This window comes from Triturus cristatus, chromosome 4_1 (genome assembly GCF_964204655.1).
Source record: "Triturus cristatus chromosome 4_1, aTriCri1.1, whole genome shotgun sequence".
Lineage (NCBI taxonomy): Eukaryota > Metazoa > Chordata > Amphibia > Caudata > Salamandridae > Triturus > Triturus cristatus.
In genome coordinates this window covers 896,303,485-896,328,520 of record NC_140585.1, presented here as the reverse complement: position 1 = coordinate 896,328,520, position 25,036 = coordinate 896,303,485, and the positions used below count along the sequence as shown (strand labels likewise).

At 45.1% G+C, this 25,036-nt stretch overlaps 1 protein-coding gene across 2 annotated transcripts in view; it reads right to left on the bottom strand.

The window, feature by feature from the left end:
* The window catches only part of SND1 (staphylococcal nuclease and tudor domain containing 1), a 2,043,911-nt gene that overhangs the window by 1,565,638 nt on the left and 453,237 nt on the right, over positions 1-25,036 (bottom strand). For both annotated transcript variants that reach the window (XM_085653683.1, XM_085653684.1), the window contains exon 11: positions 13,560-13,649. In XM_085653683.1, coding sequence (XP_085509809.1) covers positions 13,560-13,649 — 90 coding nt within the window. The remainder of the gene's footprint in view (positions 1-13,559; positions 13,650-25,036) is intronic.

Below are 25,036 nucleotides of genomic sequence, written 5' to 3'. Positions count from 1 at the left end.
TTTTAACAGCATACCCTCCTACTGGCAGGCTTAAGACAGAAGGACCAGACTGAAAGAAAAGCCACGGGAAACTTTGACAGGAACCGCCTCCTATCCTACTTAGAGAAGGAAGCACTGGAGCAAAAAGACCGTGTGGATTATGTTCCTTTCACTGGAGAAAAAATAGGTGATTTTGCTGGGGAGCTTCAAAGTTGTGAGACACCAAGGTTTGGAAACCCGCTTACCTGTTCTTTTATTGTTTCTTTTTTTGTATAGTATGTGCATTTGTCTGTCTCCATATTTGTGTGGTTGCGTACCTAGGGCCTGGAGCGCGCAGAGGGTTTGTGGTTTGCATTAGTTGGAAGATTCATGTAGTCGATCGAGTGCCCTCAGTGTGGCTTTTGGAGATGCAAAAAAGAGCGCGATTAATATAACATTCACCTGTGGCTTTATACGTTCGTTATTTCAGTACGGAACTGTACGCATTTCAATACACCGGAAAATGTTTTTGATACAGGTCTCGAAAAGCGCGAGTGTCAAATCACATCAGGGTGCGGCAAGCCTGACGCGACCACGGAAGCGCTTGCTGCGCTAGTGCCTGCGTCAAAACATGGCGTGCTCCACTCCTGGGTTCGATATCCGTGGAGCAAGTGCGTGGAGCTGGAGAAGGGCGCGCATGGGGTAAGGAGTCACTGTTTTAATGGGATAGATTCTTTGGGGTCATTGAGGCAAAGCTTGCGGGGAACATCCCTCTTGGGCTCATCCTGACCCCTGCTCTCACCGTTCAGCTGCCTCATCTTCTTCATTTGTAAGGATTGGTTTCTTTCGACCTGTTTCACTCTGGTCTTTGGAGGCCACTGCCGGCACTGTAGAATGCAGGGACTGCCTAATCAGAGGCTGCTTTGGCCCCACGCCCCCACCCACACCTAGCACCTTCTTCCACCATCCCGCACTTGCTCTGTGCTGTTCATTGGGAGATTCTTTCAGCAGCTCTGCACTCTCCCTCTTTTCCTATCTGTTGTTCCCCTTTCTTACTCCCTTTTCTCTCTCTTGCTCTGGATCAAAATCTCCTGATGGAAAATGCATCCCGGTCCCCAAACATGATCACCATTGGCCACCCCATGTAACCACCTGCACAAAGTAAGCACCGGCACAGACAGTCTGTGGATGTCTATTAGTGGTCGCAAAGGGCAGTCACCGCTGCCCCCGGCTCACGGCGCGGCACACCTGTCAGGAGGGCGTCGCACACCTGTCAGGAGGGCGTCGCCCTCCTGGCACTCTTCTCTCCAAAAAAGAGAAATGACTGACAGACTTTAGCCGCATCTATCACCTGCCCTGAAACCCATTCTCAGGTGGAAAGCTTTAGAAAGTGCAGCGGGTGGCGTGGCACCTGGGCCCAGAGAAGTGTAAAGTGCGAGCAGTACTCTTATCACATCAGTCTTTCATTACCTACACGAAAGACGAGGGGCCCTTTCCTTTCTTGCATTAAGACCCGTGACTGACCTACTGACTACCTTCGCTTTTACAAAACATTTCCACATCCAGTAATCTAAACTTTGTATTAACCCTGGATTTCCCCTTTCCGTCTCCCCTTGCACAGCTCTTGTTCCCCCTGGCCTGATGGGCAATGAAGCAAGAACAGAGACTGAGTAGGCTCTCAGCCCAGCTTATGTTGTGCAGTTTCAATGACTGCCCTTTATCATGTCGCTCAGCTGAGAACAGAATGTTACTTTGCAATTGAGATCAGAGCCGGCTCCCTTCGTAAATAGTTATTCCTGAGGCCCACCAAGAAGCCAGGGCAACTCTGGTGCTGAGCTGATTTTGAGCACATAATGGTGCTTAGTGTATGTTTCTGAGTACAGATACAAAGTTACACAAGTACAGATACTGGTCATGGTTATGTGATCTTGGACACCTTCTAGTGATCGATGTGTTACTGTTGATATTTTAATTGTTCCTTAGAACAGGTATAGTGCACAGTCTGCTAAAAATATTTAATTGCAGAGCCAGTAGATAGTGCAGGGTATGAATTTCCAAATGTTTCCTTACAAGACCGAAGTTCGAATCGGTTGTGTTGATGTCTATAATCACATTTAGTGAATTACGAGTTTTTTGTGCGGGTTTCACCAGTGGGCTGTACCAAAGCGCTTACATATTTCCTTAATTGATACAGGAGTTCAGTCATTTCCCAGCAAATCTTGTTATGTAGTAAGTAGCTAAGGGTAGCAAGTGTTGTAGGACGACTTGATAGCCATTTAATTACATATTCGCACTATGTGATGGTAAATGTGGGATCTTAGCAACCGTATATGTTGGGTACTGTGTAATTCTGGGGTGTATTAATGTATATATTGGTGACAACTTAAGAATGGTGTTGGTTGGTTTCTGTGTCAGGGTATATACATGTGTAAATTGGTGTTCGCTAATGTATGCCTGTCTGCAGAGTAACTAGTAGTGAGTGTCTTTTCATACGCTCTTCTACTGAAGGACAGTATGCACTTGGGCTCATATAAGTGGCCACTGTGGGAGTTACACAGGTGTTTTGGTCACATTGACTGCAGCACTTTGTGGCAATAATATTAGTGTCACTGTGTGACTTTAGTACATATATCATGGACTACTTCGACTTCACCATTTCCTCACTGATGATGGTCAAAGTTCATTATTGGCAGGGGTACTTGAGAAAATGGTTTGTTTTTGTCACTGGATGGTAATGTTTGATCTTACTAGTAGTCCTAAAATTGTGACAATGTTAGTCTTTGTGTGTATGTGTGTAGATATGTTGTGAGTGTACCGCGCGCTTGATTTATTAGCGCTTGCAAGCATTCACCACCAGAGCAGGATTTAATTGGTCCTTTGATCCGTAGGGCAAAAAAACCTTTGTTTTGTTGAAAATGTGCGCCTGGCAACTCTGTGAAAATATACTCTCGCCAGACATTTTCCAGGTGCGCTATCTTTTTTCTTTACTAAGTCCTACCTAATTTCCTTTCTCAAACAATAAAAGTCCTACCTAATTTCTTGTAAATGACAATTCTTTTTATTATGTTTCAAAAACCAGGGGGTACCATAAGGAGCAGACTGACGACCACAACAGGGTGTGGCCGACGGACACTTCCGGGTCTGGAAGTACCAGAGGAGAAAGCAGAGGAGGAACAGGACACAGTAGTCTGCTTCGCTGGTGGATGAAGAGCGGAATCCGGAGCAGAGAGCCCTGAGCAAGGACACGACGGCGGAGGATGAGACACAGACCGGACGCAAGGAGCGGTGCAACAGCAGCAGTATCCGACAGCCGAGGGAAAGGCCAAACGGACAAGGCAGCCTTGGCCCCGTTACTGGGCCACGGCTACAGGCAAGTAACCTGGGCGACTGGTCGTTGCGTGAGTGGCTGGTTTGTAACACAAGCATAGCTCACAGGGTTGTAGATGACCTAGGTGGGACCTTGGGAGTAGTATCCCGTCTTGTGTTTCGGGATAAGGCGATAGGCTCACACTTCTGCACCTTTTATTGATTTATTTAGTTCTATTTCTTTTGCTGTGTTAGAGTCCACCAGGGTGAAGGACAAACCCGGGGTGGGGTAGGGGGGAGTGTATGGTCTCAAAGAGCCAAAAGGGAGGAAACCTTCTGGTTTTGTTAAGCCTATCATACCCCTTATTCTGAACTCCCATAGCGCTGTTCTAGGTTGTCACTGAAGCCCAGGGAGCCCACATCCCGCATTCTCTTATAAACACGGCCCGGGGTGTTTTGCTGATGGAGCCAACTCTTGTGGCCTTAAGCCAAGATGCTAACAGCCTTTCCTTTCTTGGTTATCCTGAGGGTGTTTTGGTACAGAAGAGGACCATAAGGACGGGCAACTACAGCTGAGCGCTCCACAAGGCCAGGGGTTTGATGAAGAAAGAGAAGGAGATGAGTGATACAGAGAAAAGAGAATCTGGATCAAAAGGCAGGAAGACCTCCTGAGTTATCGCCCTCCTAAGGACACACTTTTGCGGTTAATAAAACATTGTCTAAGCACCCACTACGTAGTCCCTAGTCTTGTCCTGTAACAAGCACTTTCTGCTACAGAATCAGGTGGAGGGAAGAAAACAGGTAACTCAACTGATTTGTTAATATGAAAAGCAGACACTACTTTAGGAAGAAACTTTGGGTTGGTGCGAAGAACCACTCTGTCTTTATGGAGTTGGAAGAATGGTTCTTCAAAGGTTAGTGTGCGAAGCTCACCGACACGTCTTAGCGAAATGAAAGCAATCAAGAAAGCAGCCTTCCAAGAAAGTAATTGCAGTGGGCAAATACACAATGGTTCAAAAGGTGGGCCCATAAGTCTTGTTAAAACAATAAAAAGGTTCCAAGCAGGTAGAACTTTAGGTGGTATCGCTCTTTTAAGGTCTTCCATAAAGGCTTTACTTATAGGGATAAGGGCTGTGTTTAGAAGATGTGCAGGCACCGCTGCAAGGTGTAGGCAATGCCTGCAAGTTGTAGATATAATAGATAACAAATTTGCAGTATCGAAGCATCTAGTGGGTCAATTGTCTGGTTATTACAATATATAACAAACCTTTTGCACTTGGCTGTATAGCATGCTCTAGTGGTAGGTTTCCTAGCTTCTTTAAGAATTGTCATGCAATCTGGTGGTAGATCTAGGTATTCAAATTCTATTACTTCAGGAGCCAAATTGCTAGGTTCAGCTCCTTGGGGTTTGGATGTTGGATTTCTCCATGGTTCTCAGAGGGGAGGTTTGAGTTGAAGTGAAGCGTCTGGTGTGGAACTACTGCGAGTTCTGGTAGTTTGATGAACCATGGTCGACAAGCCCATGTGGGAACTACTAGAATAAGGGTTAGAAATGTTTACCTGATCTCCGAACCAGAAATGGAAGAAGAAGGAGAGGCAAAAAAGCGTAAGCAAATATCCCGGACCAATTCATCCATAGGGCATTGCCTTTGGATCGAGTGTGTGGGAACCTGAAGGCGAAGTTTGGGCACTTTGAGTTCTCTGCTGTTGCAAAGAGATTTATTTGTGGAAATATGGAAGGAGGACTTGGGGGTGAAGTTTCCACTCGTGGACTTGTTGGCACATCCTGCTGAGGTCATCAAATTTGTTGTCTGTCCCTGGAAAGTGTGCTACTAGCAATTGGATTTTGTGATGTACTGCCCAACGCCAAATGGTCTGAGAGGGGTGTGATAACTAGAGTGTGTGCGCCCCCCGTTTTTAGGTCCCGCCTAGCGACACAGCGCATGTGCTGCTAACCTTGGCAAGATCGATTGTCTTTTTTTCGTCGGAAGGGGGACAGGACGTGCATGCGTGCAGAGGACAGGAGTTGTGCATGCATCTCCTGTCCGCGCTCACGGCGTTTGAGCAGAACGTGCGCATGGCGCGTTTTCACTCTCACAGCGACAGCTTGTACAGGAGTTGTGCACGCGTACGCACATCTCCTGCCCCGCGCTTTCACGGCGACAGCTTGTTGTACACTCCAGTGAACTTTGCAACCCTGAGCCATTTGCTTCAGCTATTGAGGTGCATTTCTCAAAAGCACAGAATTGCAAAGATCACTGGAGTATGTTAGGAACTGACTTTCCTCTGCGAAATCTCAAACGTATTCAGTGCCAGAGTCTGTTTAAAAAAAAATATATATAATGCTGTCTGTCTTCCGAGGAATTTAAGGAGATCGCTAGCAGTAATCTTTCGGGCAGCCACGCAATTGGCCTGGGTTCGCAGCCAGCGGAAACGGTAGGCAGCAAGGCGAATCTGCCGCCGGGAGAGAGCCCGGACTACAGTCAGCGGTCCAGAGGTTCAGAGCAGAGACACTTTTTTGGGTAAATTATACCTGGCGTTAGGATCGATCGTGGCCCGCAGGGAGAGTTGGAGTGCAGATGCAGGCACCGTGAACTCGTGCACCAGAGACAGCAGTACGTGGATGTCGATTCACAAAATGCCTGGGGTGGCGGAAGTGACATCACTCCTACATCACATGACAGAAAATTACATCACACAACCTTTGATCCCTGCCGATGACCTCTAAAATAAAAACAAATATATCACAGGCGGTGACATTATTGTGGTGCGGGATAAAGTCTCAAAAGCACTATTGGAGCAGAGTACTTTCTCACTTTTTTACCATACACAGATTAACTAAGGTACTGTCATGATATGCCAAAGCAAAGTTGCCATCTAGACACATATCTTTATCACATTCTGTTGAATGCTAAAATGCCGAAGCATATCCCAAATGCTTGTGTGAACATTCAAAACAAGCATTCGTAATGCAATAGGTCTTGCATTTACACGAGTTTGAGCTATTTATTGGTTTTAAAAATGAAAACAAAAATAAAAGGCATTGTCATTTACAGTGTCAATAAATCAAACTCACATAAATGCGAGACCTATTGCATTGCAAATGCTTATTGTTCATTGCTTTCATATTGTCCATCTGGACTAGGACAACTTTCCCTATCAGGGGAGGTAAAAATGCTTTCAGCACAAGGTGAAAAGCTAGAAGCTCTAGGTAGTTGATGTGGAGATTTCGGTGATTGGTGCCCCAGAGGCTCTGAACTGTTAAATGTTGTAGACTGGCACCCCACCCCTTGAGGGATGTGTCCGCTGTGAGCATGATCTGTGGAGCAGGATCGATAAGGGGCTGCCCTTTTGATAGGTCTTGTGTTCCACCACTAAAGAGTGATGGGTGCAGCTGTCTACCAACACTAGATGTTTTAGATGACCCTGTGATTGATTCCATCGTCTTGCTTAGCATTCCTGTAGAGGACACATGTTTAATCCTGCATGAGGCACTATTGCAACGCAGGATGCCCTCCCTAGGAGTTGCATGAAAGTTCTGACTGTTAGATATGGATTGTTTTGAAACTGTAGTAGCTGTGTTTGAAAATTGTGAATCCTGGCTGCATTGGGATAGGCTAAACCTGATTTGAGTTTTTGCATAGCTCTTAGATAGGGCTGCAGCTGTAAGGGTTAAAGATGGGATTTCTGTGCATGGACTGTGAATCCCAACCGATGAAGATTTATCGTATTCTGAGTGGGTTGTGGGAGGACTGAGTTTTAGAGTATTGTAGGAAGATGTGTTGGCTTCTGGAGGTAAGTTTTAAGCCTCCCCTATAAAATGAACGTTGAAAGGTGACTGTAAGAGGGTGACTGAAGCGCTCCCATGGATTTTTCCACTTCAGTGTCTTATCATGTTTTCAAGTGCTTCATCCACTTGAGGGCCAAAAGCATGCTCCTTGTCAAAGGGAGCATAAAGTATTGTCTGTTGCACCTCTAGTTAAAACCCAGAGATTTGCAGCTATGCGCATCTACTGAGGAGAATATTGGTGTTAACTCCTCTGGGTGCAATATCAGCAGTGTCTAACGCACACCTGATGGAGGAGTTGGAAGCAATTTTTCCTCCTGAACTAGTTACTGCCCTTTTTTCCTATGCCCCTCTGGGAGGTATAGGAGAAACCCCTCCATTTCGTCCTAGTGGGCCCTATCGTACCTAGCCAAAAGACCTTACGTATTGGCTATGTGCCAATGATTGGCTGGTTGTGCAGCCAATCTTGCCTGAGGCATCTATTAATTTGGACTCTGTCTGGAGGTGGTGCATCGCCTGAGGTTTGGGAATTTGCTCTTTTGAGAGTATTGGATATAACCATAGTCTAAAGGAAGTTGGCCCCTAATAAAAATTGGGTCAGATGGTGGGGTTTGTATTTTTTTTTTTTATCAACCCTGGGTGTTGGGATACGTGGAAGTACAAAAACGTCTTTTGCACGTCGCATCATGTAGAGTTACTCCATGGTATGTGGCTGCCCTGGCAATTAAATCTTGATGTGAGGTGTTGTCATCAGGAGGTGAAGGTTTTGAAGGGTATAGATCTGCGTCCTCGTCTGTGGGAGGATCTATATTATAATCATCCGATGGATCTGGTGGTGATTGGCCATAAGTGTCATACCCAGCCCCTGCATCAGGATCTGTGTGAGGACAGCCCTCTAGTGTAATGTCTAGAGGGTCTGAACTTTGTACTAAAGGTGTTGGTGAAGATGGTGGAGGGGTATAAGGAATGGGGTGAAGAGCCATGTCCTTTCTGTTTTTTAAAGAAGCTTATATCCTGTGTCCGGCGAGCTAAGAATCTTCTTCCTTTTGGCAGATGATGGTATCACAGGGTTTGTTGAAATATGTCCTGTGTTTGGATTAATTTAAGTTTTCTTTTGTTTAGGATCCGGATTTCTTAAAAGGTTTCCAGAATTGGCTCCTGAGGCTTTTGAGGAGCAAATTTCTGTTTCGGTGCAAAGCCTTTTTGTACCGAGCTGGATTTTTCTTTTTATCCCTCGGAACCGAAGTTTTAGGTGCCGAGGGTGTAGTATCTCAACTCGAGCCGGATGGCTTGACTTGCGCTTTCGGTGCCAAGCCTGAGGGCAGGGCTTTCAAAGCAGTCTCTCCATGGCTGATGGTGGTGGTGGCACGGAAGCCTTTCGTTTGGAGGAAGACCGCTTTGTGGGCAAAGGCTTTTTGGTATTCACAGTACCTCGAATGGCTGGGACATCCTGGGACTCCAGTTCGATCTCCAGTTCAGAATCTGAGTCCCATATGAAGAAAGCCTCTTCGTATTTCACTGCAGATGCTTCCATTTCTTGTTTGATATCTTTTCCAAAGATATCTGGGGGGTCTTCGATTCTGTGCCGCTGCATTTCTCTCCTTCGAGCCAGACGGTCCGGCGGGGTCATTTTAAATCCAAATGAGCGACAGGCATCAGTCTTCTTCCTTGTGCTCCGGAGAGAGGCACAGGTTACAGACGTTGTGAAGGTCGGTGTACAGATATTTAGAGAGGCACAGAGGGCAGAATTGGAACGGAATCCATTCCATCAGCAGTTTAATCGATGCCCTCGAATGGAAGTTAGTAGAAACGGGCTAGATCTGAAGGCCGTGGTTGGAGTTTATTCGATCCGACTAGGAAAGTTTCCCGATTTTTGACATGTGAAGGATTGGGAAACACCATCGCAACAATTCAGATGAGGATACAGTGGGTTGTGCACTGAAGGGATTCCGAAGGACGGTCCCAAACCGAAGCGCCTCAAACCACTTCCGAACCAGATGATGAAAAGAATCTTAACAATAGAGTCGACGCCCATGCTATAACAGAAAGGAGGAGTCACCTTACCTCGTAACTGGAAAAGACTTCAAAGAAAAACAACTTGCAGACATCCGGACCCAACACTAAATGGAAGAAGTATGCAAAGCAAGTGTATCTACAGCACACATGCCTCAAACACTTTATTTTGTGGCCCCAGAACCTGAAAAATAAAGAACCGCACGGACTGAAAGAGGCTCTTTCTGTCCAAAAGTGTCAAATGAAATCAGGATTACACAGGTAGTATTAAGTATTCTAATACTGCACTAAAGTTTTTGGTTGTTAGGAAATCAAGGTGTAAATATGTAAGAAAAAAAACATTGCAATATTCTTTCTGGTACGCAGATGAGTGCAAAAAGGTTGTGCCAGCGAAGCATGGAGCCAACAACAAAGTATGTTACATTTCTTCTCCAGACAAAGAAGATTGCCGGCAACATGAGCAGCCCGCGATGTCCCAATAGTTTGGTTTCAAGGTCAGTAGTGCTGCTCTGTGTAAGCACGCAGCTCCAGATTGATGCTTCACTACAAATCTACACCTCCACACTTCAAAGGCGCTGGAAAGCAGACAGATGTCTCATCTGTAAGCACAGCGGGATGTGCAGATCAAAACTCAGTGGGCCTTGCATCGCTCTAGACTTCAGAACATCCCAGCCAAAAGAACGCGGCAAAACTATACATGGAAAATTGTGGGTTTCACTCAATTACCCACAAACAACTACTGCCCCTCACTCCCTTGCAATATAAAATTATCATCATATGACTCCAGTGAAGCATTTAACAGTGAGCATCAAAATGATCTTGTTTCAAAGAATATCTTCCGATAAATAACTGACCACCCAACCAGGCTCATAGGATGAGGACTTCCACCTAGTTTAGTGTGCGCCGCAAAGCCACTGGGCAGCGCTTACAATTTAGATGCAGAATATCAACCAATAAAAACACATCACGCATTGAGCCCATTGGAAACAGACTTCCACACCTATCTGAACGGATCCAAACGCTGAACACATCTACGTTAATAATCAACAACACTCAACGCAGCAGTTTGGCCATCTCAAAGCGCTGAAAGGAACAGGAGTTCTTGCTGCTCACTGTTTCCAGATGGGAAAGGCAGATGAGTAAGATCGTCTGGCAGGATGCAGCTGAGGACCGCGTTGATCATTTGACTGAATCAACCTACTACATAGACCTAAGTGACCCATAACTTTATGGAAGGCTGCTATTTTGAGCACTCGCACATTTGAAACATTTGCAGGATTGATGCATTTGTTTGGACTCAAGAGCAAAATGCACAGAGGCTTTCAGTTTGAATTGGCCAGCACTTTTTTTTTGGTTGGACAGAAATTGGCGCAACTTCACCTGACCCGAACACATTAACAATCCATAACTTAATCACCAAGATCAACCATAACTGTCCGGTGTATCAATGCTTGGTCTCTTCATCTCCTGAAAATACTCACAAGTGGAGAACAAGCATTGGCAAAGCCAATAAGCCTCGCCTATGCAAGAGCCATTGGCTTAGCTATTCTGTATGCCAGTGTGGCTGCTGTTCAGCATGGCTAAAAGAGTGGTCTGCAGTGTGATGGGGTAGATTGGCATTAGGTAGATTGGGTCAGAATGGAATGGGGTACCCTGCGGTAAAGTGGAGCAGAATGGGGTAGAGCGAAGTAGATTGGCGTACAGTGGAGTAGGATAGATTGGAGTGGGGGAGTTGGGTAGATTAGCGTGGTACATAGGAGTGGTGTAGACTGGGGCAAGAGTGGGGTAGACTGGAGCAAGAGTGGGGTAGACTGGGGCAAGAGTGGGGTAGACTGGGGCAAGAGTGGGGTAGACTGGGGCAAGAGTGGGGTAGACTGGGGCAAGAGTGGGGTAGACTGGGGCAAGAGTGGGGTAGACTGGGGCAAGAGTGGGGTAGACTGGGGCAAGAGTGGGGTAGACTGGGGCAAGAGTGGGGTAGACTGGGGCAAGAGTGGGGTAGACTGGGCAAGAGTGGGGTAGACTGGGGCAAGAGTGGGGTAGACTGGGCAAGAGTGGGGTAGACTGGGCAAGAGTGGGGTAGACTGGGCAAGAGTGGGGTAGACTGGGCAAGAGTGGGGTGGGGTAGACTGGGTGGACTATTTTAGGGTAGAATTGAATGGTGGTAGAATGGGGCGCAGGGCTGGGGTAGATTGGACTGGGGCAGAGTTGGGTATAGTGGAGTAGAATAGCCTGGGGTAGAATGGAGTTGGATAGATTGGGGTGAAGTGGAGTAGACGGATGTTGAGTGGGGTATCCTGGAGTGGGATATATTTGGGTGGATTGGAATGAATGGAGTTCAGTCGATTGGGGGTGGAGTGGGATGAGGTAGATTTAAGTGAGTCAGGTAGATAGGGTTGGGGTGGAGAGGGGTGAGATGGAGAGGGGCATAGTCGATTGACAGACAGGAGGGATAGTTTGGAGTGGGGTAGATTGAAATGGAGTTGGATATCTTGGTGTGGGGTATATTGGGTTAAGGTGGTGTAGATTGGAGTGGGTAGAATTGAGTAGGGTAGTTAGGAGTTGGGTACGGTAGATTGGAGTGGGGTATAGTAGACTATCGTGGAATGGGAAGGATTGGGGTGAGAGTGGGTTGGGTTAGAATGGACTCCAGTAGATTTAGGTGGCATGTGGTAGACTGGACTGAAGTGCTGTAGATTGGGGTATAGTGGAATGGGGTAGATTAGGGTGGGTAGATTGGAGTGGGGTGGAGTGGAAAAGAGTGGAGTTGGATAGACTGGAGTAGAGATTGGAGTGAAATATTGGTGCAAGAGTGGGGTAGATTTGAATGGATGCATTAGAGAAGGGTGGCATGAAGTCGAGGGACATGGAGTGGAATGTTGTGGAGTTGTGTGGCGTTGCGTAGTGTGGAGTATGCATGGTGTGGTAGCGCACTGCCATAACAATCAGCAAAATTCATTTTTTTGTTGTGTGCTAGAAAAACATTCTACACCCTCTCCTCTTACATGGATACTCAGCAGGATTGTCAAATAAGTTTTCCCACTTTGAAGTCTGAGAAAGAAAAGGAAACACCAACCTCCCTCCAAAGAGCTTGACATTTGACCTCTATCTTTGAATGCACAGCAAATGTGACAAAGTAAACAGATTTACAGGCCTGTTTACAAAAAGCGAATTTGTGGAAAAATACAGTAAACAAGGTTTGGGCCACGGGAAGGACGAACTCAAGCTGGACAGCCTAAAGCAAATAAAGCCAGCAAGAAAATGTGAGTAACAAACCAGAAAGCCAGTGATAAGCAACAGGCAGAATGCATTCCTAGGTTCGCTTTCTTAATGATTCCAAGATGTTTTTAGCAAACCAGACAGCCCAGTAGGCTTAGACCTAAACAAGGAAAACATAAAAATGCTTGTCCATGTGGCACTAGAAGAGCAGGAAATACCACGCTTTGGATATCCATGCTGCCTCCCTCCTCTCATATACTCAACTCTCTCATGTGCATTCGGTCCTCAGCATTAGTTTTAATCCGGCTTGTTGGCCTGCTGTTTACTTCCCTCCACCTCAATGAACAATCCCTATGAGGGCCACCACTCTCTTATTAAAAGAAATTCAAGGGTGGTAGGCTCAACTGACATGACCCTAGTCCCATTTAAAGTACACTTCCAGATACACTTCCTGTACACTTAATTTGAAGTCAAGGGACACAAAGTTTTGCCACGTTTTGCAAGATCATGCATTTTACTGCAGCTTTAACATAGAAATTACTATCTCTATGTGGAGCACAGAAGCAGTTGTCTACCAAGGCTGTAAGCTATGCCATGTACAGTGTTTGGTTCGACGGTGGTCTGTTTTGTGATCCTATGTGGGAAGAGTTTCCATGTTGTGTGACCAGCGAGGTGTGGTTAACATATTATGGGATGCAGCGGTTAGCAGTCTGGTGGATGAAGTGTGAGATCACAGATGTAAAAGTACAATTTTATTTGAAGCAATGAAGATCCACATTAGATAACAAAAATGACAACTTGAAGAGAAAAAAAAAATCATCATTGCAGTCTTTTTTCTGATAAATTTGAAATTGATTCTCTGAATTGTGTTAAGCCAGAGCCTTACTTTAGGGTTACACTGCTTATTTGTGAAAACTCAAAAATCTGTTTACAGTTCTAGGGAGCTATAATGGTCATAAGGGTGCTGCTATTTATTAACATTATAATAATCACTGTCATTAGTTACTACTGAAATTACTCCTATTGCTAATACTATGTTTAATTACTCCTACAACTAGAATTGTCAATAATAGCATTTCAATCACTGCTATAGTCTTTGTTACTGTTTTGACAGGACTGTTATTCGGTTATAAGAGCAATGCAGAAAGGTGCATAATCAGAGCAATTCATTATTCTGGGGTATGGTACAGTGATGGGCTCACCGGTGAAGACACCTAGAGGGGCACAGTGGCAGGCCTAACCTGCGGTTCATGTATGCTGTTTGCATCTCTGCCTTTACCTTTTTGCCGATTAGCTTCTTCCGCAGGAACTCTCGGGCCTCGAACATGTAAGGGATGTCATACAGGGGGCGCAGCTTCTTGTTCTTGTCCTGGAAAGGAAAGCACAGGAGAGGGTGAGTGCCCAATGGAGAGGACACGCTGGAGAGTTTGGCCTCAAAGACACTCAATTAAAGAGGGACAATGTATATACAGTTCCAAGCAGAAAAAGTTAAAATTGCAACACATATACAGCACTTGCCGAGGTCCCTATGGACCATATTAAAGAGGATTTAAGATGTTGTGCTGAATTTTCTGAGGGCCCAGGACACCAAGGTATCGGTTTTTAACCGTTTTCTCCAACAAGTCCCAGTCACAACACAGACCATTCGCCGGCCTACCTTCAGGACTGAGATCACAACTGGGCCTCAATTGTCTTGAGGTCAGCAGCAGGCACCACATTTAACATGACAGCACCCACCAGCCCCCTTCACCAATCAATAACACATACTGAGCTGTATACTATTGCAGCTTAAAGCTTATTTTCTGTTCGCTGGAGAAAGTGAAGATTACAACTAATCTGTAGAGTGGCAATAAAGCAAATAAGACACCAAAAGCTAAAGGGCTGTTGACCGAGTGGAACTCAGCCTGAGGATCAAGGCCTTACCACACAATAGGCCTATTAGTCCGTAATTAGGCCTGCTCGTGAGAAAAGAAATGGTGAGGATGGAATCTGCACGTGCCAATTACTTTTCACACTGCGCCTGGCCAGGGAATACTCAACCCCACAAAAATAGACAACAGTAGCCAAATCTCTACAGCCAATCACAGGAAGGGCTTCTGAGGGGAAGGGCTTAGGCTCTTAGAGAAGAACATCTAAGATACCATGTTACCGCCCCATCTTGGAGATTTCCTAAACGCTATACAGGACTGGGGTACATTGATGATTCACCCTAGGATTATGTAAACTGCCTTCATTTTAGCGCTTCCCACCCCACTTAAAAACCCTAGCACAAAAGAGAGCTTTTTTGTTTAGGACACTATTGAAAAAGGGCTAACGTATATTGGAGATACATCCTGATCTACAGTTCAGTGTTCACTAGTGGTGTGAACTGTTAGGAGAGTGTCACCAGTGGCCTTTTCGCCTGCCATGATGTATATTATTGTAAATTAATGTGTAGCATTTAATAGTGTGTGTGTGCAATAAAGTATTTTTCCTTTTAACAACAAAGTAATCAACACCCGATTTATTGTTTTTTTTGCTGTATGCCTGAGACTGGGGTACTAGCCCAAAGCATATACCATGAGTAGGTCTCGGACCACTCTGCCTTGCTACCCTAGTGTAGTCCAGTACTACAAAGGGGTACTTGGTTTCCGATAAAGAGAAGGTTGCAGACTTATTTGAGAAGGACCCACATCCTTCGTAACTAATAACCAACTTTCTTACAATCAGATGTTAAACTGTAATTTTGCCCTACCCTGCATATCCCTCTCCAAAATACACCCAAAATACTTCACTGTTAACTTTTAGCAATCTGTACAGTGAAGGTGCTAACTGTGGTGTTGAACCTGAACTGAAACAAGCAGGCCATTGTTTTCCATGACTACTGTTGCCAAAAAATAAATAAACACCCCATAAAAATAGTTCTCAATCTATTCTATAAAAAGGACAATTTCGTCAAAGCAATTTTGTTGAATATCTCTTGAATGATTTGGGCTACAGAGATTCCCATCGCTCATTTTACAGTACTATAATCCCAATTTGTTTATTAAAGTGTTTTCTTTTCAAGTAATTACCCAAACTGGATATTTCTCATTTAATGAGTGGGGAGTAATTGCATTATACTAGATCTCATTCTACATTCACATCACTTTCAGGAGTCAGGCCTTAAATGCTCGACCAAGCCACTCTTAGAGTCAAGGTGGCTGCAGAGGGTCAACTGCTCATCTAAGACTAAGTATTCAACATACTAAGATGCTGATACTTCTAAATTGCACCCTCAACTCTGTAAAAGCCAGAAAGCATGACAAGTGAGTCATTGCATGTAAAGAGAACAAACAGCCTGCGCTGAGTGCACAGAAACGTCAGATTGATTTAACTTACAAATTCATTGGATAACTACCAGCTCTACAGATCAGTACGTATTTCTATGGGCACTGTGGCGCATCCATCAATAGCGTTTAGAATGAACTAACCACAGCACCTGGTTTAAATTACTGAACCCTTACTGTGATACTACACTGCATAGAAGGTCTTAATATTTTCTACAGGATGTGGGACATCAGCGTTGCACAGATATGGAGAGCATCTTTTTTATAACTAAAGTCACACCTGCAAAGGTTCTTCATTGAGAATCAAGAGTGGAGGCCTTTTATGTGTCCAGCTGTTATCCACTCAGGTCGATGGAAATCGAGTGCTACAACGTACCCAGTTCAATTGGGTTTCCACATTAATCGTGAGAGTGGATCAACTTTGCAACCTAAAATCCATATTGGTGTTCATGAAATGGTTAAGGAGCAACTAAATGCTCATTCATATTCGGGTGTGAGAGTAATGAAATGTTTTTGTTCATACAAAGACTAATTCGACCCACGGAGTACAACAGAGAAATCTCTAAGATTTCTCAAGTTCAAAGTAGCCAAAATGTCCCCCAGAGCAGGTGTAGGGAACACAAAGGAACTCCTGACATAGCAATGTACCCAAGACTTTTCAAATGTGCTTCGAAATAAAAAAGCAGTTGTGGCCTTCTGTCATTAAGTGCCGACACGGGCCTTTTAAAATCTCCAACTCAGCCGCCAGGGCTATTAAGTGACTAAATTATAGGATTGACGTATCTTGGCCGGCAAGAGAAAAAAAATCTGGATTCTGGGAGAGATTCTTCGGTGGCGTGAAAAAAAGAACAGCTCATTACTAAGTTCACTGCAGGGATTTCTCAGAAAATGTCAGCGGTGGGGAAGCATTCATGGGAACAAACAAAGAATACCACCCACGGGAAGAGCGTATAGGCCGTCTACAAATCTGTATTTCAAACTCAAAGGTCTGCTCGGTTTTGTGTGTATGCACTATCTTTTTTTCCACTCATGACTGTGGAAAGCTTTCTTTGATTTAATGTTTTCCTTTCAACGAAGCAAGATTGTTTTTCTCCAAATTCAGCCCTGCAGCATGCACAAAAAATGCAACCAGCGACAACAGCTGCCCTGCAGCTCATGTCCAGCAGGAGCCGAAAATAGGCCCAAGCAGCAGGGCAGGCAAAATGGACTGCAGCCTGGCAGTGGCAGGGATACCGCTCCAGATCACACTGCCCCCGCAAGCCCCCACCGCCTGCCCCGGGGGGGGGGGGGGGGGGGGGGGGGGACAAGCTCGTGCGGCAAGCAGAGCCTCGACAACACACAGACTACTCACAAGTGAAACATTTGCATTCAGTAATATTTTGTTCTGTTAACAGGCGGCCATGCAGTCTACCTGGCAACAACAACGTCCAAAGCCCGGATGAAACACAACTACATCGGCTAAAATTAAACTAGGAAAAAACGGCACAATGATGTGCTGCTGCCAACTGATCTGTGCGCCCAGACATAACGCAGGCACCACTGGTTTCCACCTCTGATCAGTAATAAAAAAAATTAAAAACACACAAGTCTCACTAGCATGACCATGCTTTTTAAAAGACAGTGCGGACCAGCACTTATTTGCTGCCAGGCCCTTCAAAATTAATATCTATATACACATGTATACATATACACACACACATATACTTATACACACAAATATACATACACACGTATATACACACAACTATCTCTCTCTCTCTCTCTACTGGCGGTTGCCAGTAGGTAGTTATATTTAGGACCATGTTTCAATAGAAAAATCGTTTTTTGACTTGCCTTTATGTTTGACGCAGGTTGACAGATCTTCATGAATTTTCCCCCAAAAAGTGCGTCGGTGATTCTTGTTGCGTATGGAAACTTTTGGGGCGATCAGACTATTTGCCGAATAATACCCCAAGCTTGTGCAGGGCCATGCAGAGCACCGATTGGCTGCCAACATTTCAACCAGAAGTGTTGGCAGCCATCTTGGGAATTTCCTTCAGCAGAGCCCCCACCGCCCCAAAAAACATGAAGAAAATAAAAAGGGAAGGGTAGGAATACCATGATCCCAAACCTAGAACACACAACTGTCACCCACACACAGGAGTGTTTAAAATCACCCTCCTTAAACCACAAAATATGCGGGAACATAGTGAATCCTTACTACCACTATCTCATAAAACATAGATGGAAAGATACTAGCAAAACTTATTGCTAACAGGCTAATGCTTCTCTTTTCCCAACTAGATCCTGCCGGATTTGTTGAGATCTGTGCAGACACGGCTACATCACAATCTACGCACCATAATCAAGCTACTCCACCAACTCAAATCTCAACTTGATGTTGTGGCAGTGCTATTGGACGCCAGCAAAGCCTTTGATTCCACAAAAAAGGGATACAGGTTCAAAATCTTGCAACAAATGGGTCAAGCTACTGTACATCGGTCCAATGGTCCAAGTATGAATATATGGACATACCTGCGACCCCTTAACCATCTGTAGGGAAACGAGGCAGGGCAGTTGCCTCTGCCCACTGCTATTCGCAGTAGCTTTAGAGTTGCTGGCCTGAGGGTAGGGCCACTTCAGATCAGCCCTTTGTTTTACCCAGAGATCACTGGCCAGCTCCTTATACGCCAGCAGCATGGGTTTATATGTCAAAACCCCCAATACCCACCTTGCGCCATTAATTCTGGAAAGCATAAAACTTGGGAGGTACTCTGGCCTCAGTAGTAACTGGGACAAATCATTGATCTTCTCTTTGACACAGGTCACTATGCCATGCAAACTGGAGTACCCGCTGAAGGGGGGTGATGCCCGGTAAAATCTCAGGATATCGATACATTGAGACCAAAACGCGATTATACTTAGTAACTACAGCAATGCTGTCGCGACTTGAGAATCAGGTACATCGATGATCGAAACTACCACCGTCTGTGGTAGATTGAGTAGCCATTATGAAAATGGTTATACTGCCCAGATTTTACTTCATTTGTAAATATCACTATATTCCTAATGTAATACTTCTTCAAGACACTTAAAACCCACCTCATTACTCGTCTGGGCGCGCAGAAACAAAAAACACAAGAGTGAGATGTACGAAGCTCACCCTACCCTATGCATAAGGATGCTTTGGCTCTCCGGATATGGAACCCTATTTATGTGCCCAAGCTCAGTTTGCACATTGGTATTACATCCCACACGCCGCAGTGAAAACAGATAGTGCAAGCCCGAACCCATTAAACGCCATTTTGCCCCTTAAGGGTAATCGCATACTAGAGAGAAATAAACAGTGCATTGCACAGCGCATGCTTGGCAGCGATTACAAGCACAGGCTCATTTGGAAATGCTTTACGCAGCACAACTACCACTACTGTACCACCCCCTCATATCAGCAACCCACAAGGAAAAACAGATAGTAGACTAAGGATAAGTACTATATGAAGGATTTACCCAGGAGGGAATTTCATTAAATTAGAGGGTATACCTCACCCACAATACCATACCCTGTTGCCAACCAACACATACTACCACCTTAGTGCCAAAGTTCAAGCAGCGTTGCCCATACCCCCCCATTTCCAAACGAGCTGCCCTCCCTACAAAAGCTACACATACTTTTAACCACTGCTACACACTGGAAACTGATAACTGTGCCATACAACAGTACTCAAACAGTCAAATAATGACAGAGAATTCACTAAATAGATGGAACAAGATGTTGAATCCATCACGGACATTAGCAGACTGGCTATTTTGCTGTACGCATAAAGGCATGTGGTCTCCTACTGGTAATTCACGAATAATACACCAAGTATTTGGACCAATTTTACCATACCCCAGTTAAACTACATAGATATGGACTAAAGGAAAACTCATGATGTGGGGAGGTAGAAGCAGATTCCACCCTCCTGGCCTGGAAGTTCATCCCAGTTTACCGCTACTAGACACCGATAATGGACGCGCTATCAAATATGTAAATGGAAACAATAGAGCAAAAAACCCCAATCTGTCTTTTGGGCTTTGTTAAAAATGGGACACCAGGATGGGGATCGGCTCATCTCCGAATATCGTACCTATCCATGAAACCGGACTCTACCAAACGTGTCAGGGAGGCCTGGGGGATGACTTAGGGCATCCATCGACAGAAATGTGATTATATTGCAGCTTGCAAACGAAGCTCATCTGTTAATCATAAACATACGCTACTCCATGTTACATTCCTCAATAGGGCTTAAAATTACCCATACAGACATTGCACGTTTTGTTCCCAAACATTCCACAAACTGTTCCAAATGCCATGACCCAGGCGCCGACCCTGCGCACTTAAACCTGGATATGCCCATACAGATGCCGCTACAGGTCCTCCACATTCTCCCTCCTCTCCCTCATGACTGATATCCCCATCATACCAGATTCCATGGTGGCCCTCCTGGGATACACTCACGATATCCCTAAATCTAATCGCAGATTTGTATCTGTTGCGCTCCTTCTAGCGAAACACAAATTGGCTTTGCACTGGGGCAGTGGAAGGATCCCTACAGAGACGGTCTGGCTCCAGAGTATGTCATATTGCGACAAAATTAGTGAAGACTAGGCACAATTTCTGCAGCACACTTCGAGGCCTAAAGAGGTTTGGCAGCCCCGGCGAGATTACCTGCTTTCTCTGGAATCAGACAACCCTAACTGAACAGCTCATCATTATTTCAATGCACATTTCGGTCTTGGTTACTTTGTTTCATTATGTCTATGTCACCATCCCTCTGTACTAATTTCAGACTCTCTTCCTGTTGTCATCCCCTCCCTCACCACTACTGTCTCACTATTCATTAATGCCTTGCATCACTTATTTTTACCATGCAGACTATGTGTACCTTGCACACAGTTTTTTTCTTCTCTTTTGTTATATTTCTTCTGTTAGTGTCTTGTTTCCCTATCAAAATTTTCAATAAACAACATTTACATACAAATCTATGGGACACCAGCAGTGCGGAGGCTAGCAGCAATGGCATCGTTGACGGCAAAAAGAGAAGTAGCAATTTGCTGGGGTAAAGGTAGAGCACCAACTAGTATAACAGGCCTGGTTTACTGCAGAGACCAACTTGAAAGGTGCGCAGAGGAACTGCCGCTGACATCCTGCCCTATAGATATATGGGCCCTTTAAAAACATATCTGCTGACGATGGGGGCACAGTTTGAGAGAGACTGAGTGAGCCTACACAAACACGAATCATCAGTGTTATAATCCACTTCTATGTCTGTAACGTGTTAACTTTCTGTGCAGCTGTAGCTCACATACTGGTATCGACGTTGTATTTCCTAGTACCATTGATTTATGTTCTAAAGAAACTTAGAAATCAATAAAAAAAAATCCTCCTCTCATGCATTGCTAATGCTGCTAGTTCACAACAGAAGGGCGCATCAAGTGATAAGCAGGGCCGTACCACACGGACCTTTATGCAGTCAAACGTTTGAGGTACTTTTCACAAAGCCATTGATGCCATGCTTGCATCTGGTCACAGAATTCTCCACTCCGAGGTCCTGCAAGTCCGAGACAGGCAAAACGCAGTCAACTTGGGCCTGTAAAGGCATTGGAAAGGTTCCATAGGGATTCCGCGTCACCCACTGAATCAGAACGCGGTATTAAGGATTGTTTCTTCACTGTCACGCCCGGACGGAACTTTGGACTTTTTGGTGGAGAATGAGACAATCATTTGTCAATCAGAAAGGCAAAGACAAGTCTAACCAGCCATTCTAATAAGAGACAAGTGGGCTACTCACTATATACAGAACAGAGGGAAACGTTTGACAGTGGAATAACACCTGCACCGTGAAGATTTTTGTGCCAATGGAGTGGGTCATGGATGTGGTTGAGGAGGAAAGATGGAGACGTGGGGAGAAATAAACCATCCTTCTACAAACACAGATGAGGAGCAGCAAGTGCACTAGGTAAACCTAGGAATATTAGAAGTCAGAATAGTCAGATGCAAATAAAGGCTAGAAAGAAACAGGAAAATAAAAAGAAGCATTGGCAAAGTAAACAGGTCTGGCATCGGCTACCAGCCTTTTGAATTGGTCAATGCTTGTTTTAGGTGGTCATGTTTTTTTGTAATAAATGGTTGTCGTTTCTGGGTCAATTCCAATATAGGACAATATTGACTAAAAGAAAAAATATTTTTGGTCTTAAAAAACACATTGCATGGCAATCCTTGGCACTGTAGTGAACTACTTTGTGTTTGCCGACCTGCTCCATGATGAAGAGCAGAATGCCCCTGCACTCGCGCTCAAGTTAGCTAATGGATTTAGAGGGCGACCCACTGCCCCAAGCTGTACAGTGTAGTGGACAAAAGAAAAACTTGAATGACAGACAAATGGATGAAGAGGGCTACCTGAAAGCCCATTTAAGTATATTATCAAATATCAAATTTCAAACAAGCATTTCCACCGCACACTATTGAGCGGAAGTAGTATTCCAGTCTGATGCGCCAATAGGCATCTGATCCCTCTGCAGTGCGGGTGGCGAGTACGAGGACACTGCTTGCAAGAAATCAACCATCATGAAAAATGTGCAGCGTTGACTGCGCCTGTCGTAATCAGGTTTGAGAGCCGCCTCATGGCACAGGGGGTCTTTTTAGGGCCAGAAATCATGCTGATACAATCCCGCTCTCTCTGCAGTATCAAACCTGATAAGGAGAGATGAACGCAGATACCGCAGCATAACGTGAAACATGGACAGTCGCTACCACCTGCCCAGCAGCAGCATCGTCCATCATCTGTGCATCACGGTGGACAAAAGAAACCCGCTGGATGTTCACGTTTGCGCCGATGCCTGGCACTGGACCACACACTATACAGCGCGTCCAGTTTATGCCAGCTGCTCCGTGGTCGTAGCCCTTCGATCTGACATGAAGCTACGATTAGAAACCGAAAGGCTTCGCGACCGAAGCGTCACCAAGTCGCACCGGGCAATCTTGACACAGCTACATGCCACAGACCCCCGTCTGCCCCTTGTGCCAACATAGCAGCATTTGAATCCCTTTCTGTTAAGGCTATGCGGTCGAAAGAAGGCCACTCGCGATCATTCGCGCGCAAAGAAGAATCAATACAGAAGTAAAACAGTCGAATCTAGGGGGAACTTATATATAAAGAAACCTTGCAACCGATGCACAACAACCTAAGCACAAATGAATAGTTAATACACACGAGTGGCCGAAGTCCTTTTCCAGAATAGAACCGCACGGGTTTGTAATCCCCGGTCTGCATATGCGGCAAAGCTAGTGCCTGCGTGCCAGGATATGATCCGTCATCACAAACCAGCACAGATGAGTTCCAACACATGCATGCCCGTGCAGGGTGATGCTCAACAGGGGCCACTGACATTATGGGGTAGAGGAGGCCCAAGTGAGGCAGTAGGGTAACTAAATTATGCAGCAAGAAAAGCCAAATGATGCAGTTTAATGCGGAACATTCTGTTACACCATTACCGCATTATTTTGTCACATTTACACATTTTAACAACTAAATACAAATCGGTAAATTAAAAGCGACCAGTCAATCTTTGGTAAAGGTCTTCCAGTGTGCGTGGCAGTGTTTTCATGAACTTTTGATCCTTTTGAGATAGAATTTTTTGTGGTTACAATCTGCAAATTATGCAGCAGATAAGTAATTATATGGCAAGCGTGGCAAAACCATAATTATGCAGAAAATGCCACAGCTGTAGAATCGCACATTTCCAATGGCCCGGTAGATAAACAGCAGTCAGCAGCAGGTTGCCACCTGTGCTGTAGACAGCAAGCGTATGCAATGCTTGGACACCATACAGCGCCCTCATGTACAAGGCCGTTCTGCTGTACACAGCCTGTGGGCACTATCCCTCCTCCAGGTTCTAGTGTGACATTTCCTACCGCGCCCTAGTGCAAGAGACAGCTCTGAGGTATACTGCCTACAGCATCCTGTTGTAAGACTGCTCTGCAGCACGTCGGATGTGACCAGTTCCTCCTGCAGCTCCCTAGCTCAAGAAACCGTGCACTCTAGGCAGCCAACAGGACTCTGACCAATGGCAAGAACCTAGCTTCAGACAGCTATGGTGTAGACTGCAGATGGACGTGTGCCTGCTTCAGGCCCCTAGTGCAAAACAAAAAAAACTGCTTTACACTGCAATGTACCCCCCTCACACCATGCCACCTGAGCCTGCCTGCAGAATGCTGTCTGACCTGTACCTTCAGCAGGCACTAGTTCAACAAGGCTTCAGTGTACAGTTCTGCTAGACCTGTACCTCCTGCAGTTCCCCATCAGACTACCTATCCCTTCAGCATCTCAGTAAAAGATAGGCCTGTTAAAGCATGTGCACAGTGAGCCGGTGCAGTATGCTGCTACCTAGTACTAGATGTAGCTCTGCTGCACATGGCCAGGGTCTGAAGGACTATGTTGTATCGTTTTGCAGTACAAGACCTGAAATTGCTAATCTTACGGATCTGTCACATAACGTCCATTAAAGAATGGGCTGCAGTATTATCTTCAATAGTTCACTATTATAGAACAAGCATTGGCATAGAATATAGGTCTCGCTTTTGGGACATTATAAGTATTTAGTTATGCAGCACAATATCCTTGGTGCAACAACATTAACTGTTGCATGGATAAACACTTATAAAGTCCCAAACGCCAGACCTATTGGCTATGCCAATGCTTGTTTTATTTCTTATTTGTTTAGGTTCCAAGCTGGTGGATGCCACTTCGTATCAGTAAATTAAAAAAATTACATTTTATTACCGTGAAAGAGCATTTTAGAATGCAGAGCAGCCCTACAGCTAATAGCGTCTCTGGGAGCTCCGACAAATTAAAACAAACTTTTTTAAAGGACCGTGAGAGTGGTGGAGCAGGTGGGGACTAAGCAAAGGGAAGTGGGACGGCAAGGTAGTAATGGAACACACACAAAGTGCTCTTTGAAATGCTGAGCAGCCCAGCAACAAACAGCAGCTACTGGACCCTCCATCAAAATTAATAATAAAACATCCTATTTTAAGGATTGCATGAGGTAGCACAATGGAGGAGTGCGCTGGAGGAGAGTGGAGGACGAAACAAGCGGGAGTGGTTATGTGGAAGCAACACGTGAGAGACAGAGGGAAACACACGCACTCATTAAGAGTGTTACCGAAAAGAACGAAGTAGTTCCCTAAATGTGAAGCAGTGGAAGGTATGAGTCAGTCAATGAAAATGATGCAAAACAAGCTATGAACCAGTGAAAGGACAAGAAGAATTGGAAAACAAACCATCAAAGACGACTGGAAGTTTTTGGTATGACCCACAAGAGGTATTTCGCTTGTCCATAGGTGAACCTCAAAAATGTTTTTCCATAATGTACAGATGCGCTTAGGGGGAACATCCTTAACATCGCGGTTAGTACACCGCGATGCAGT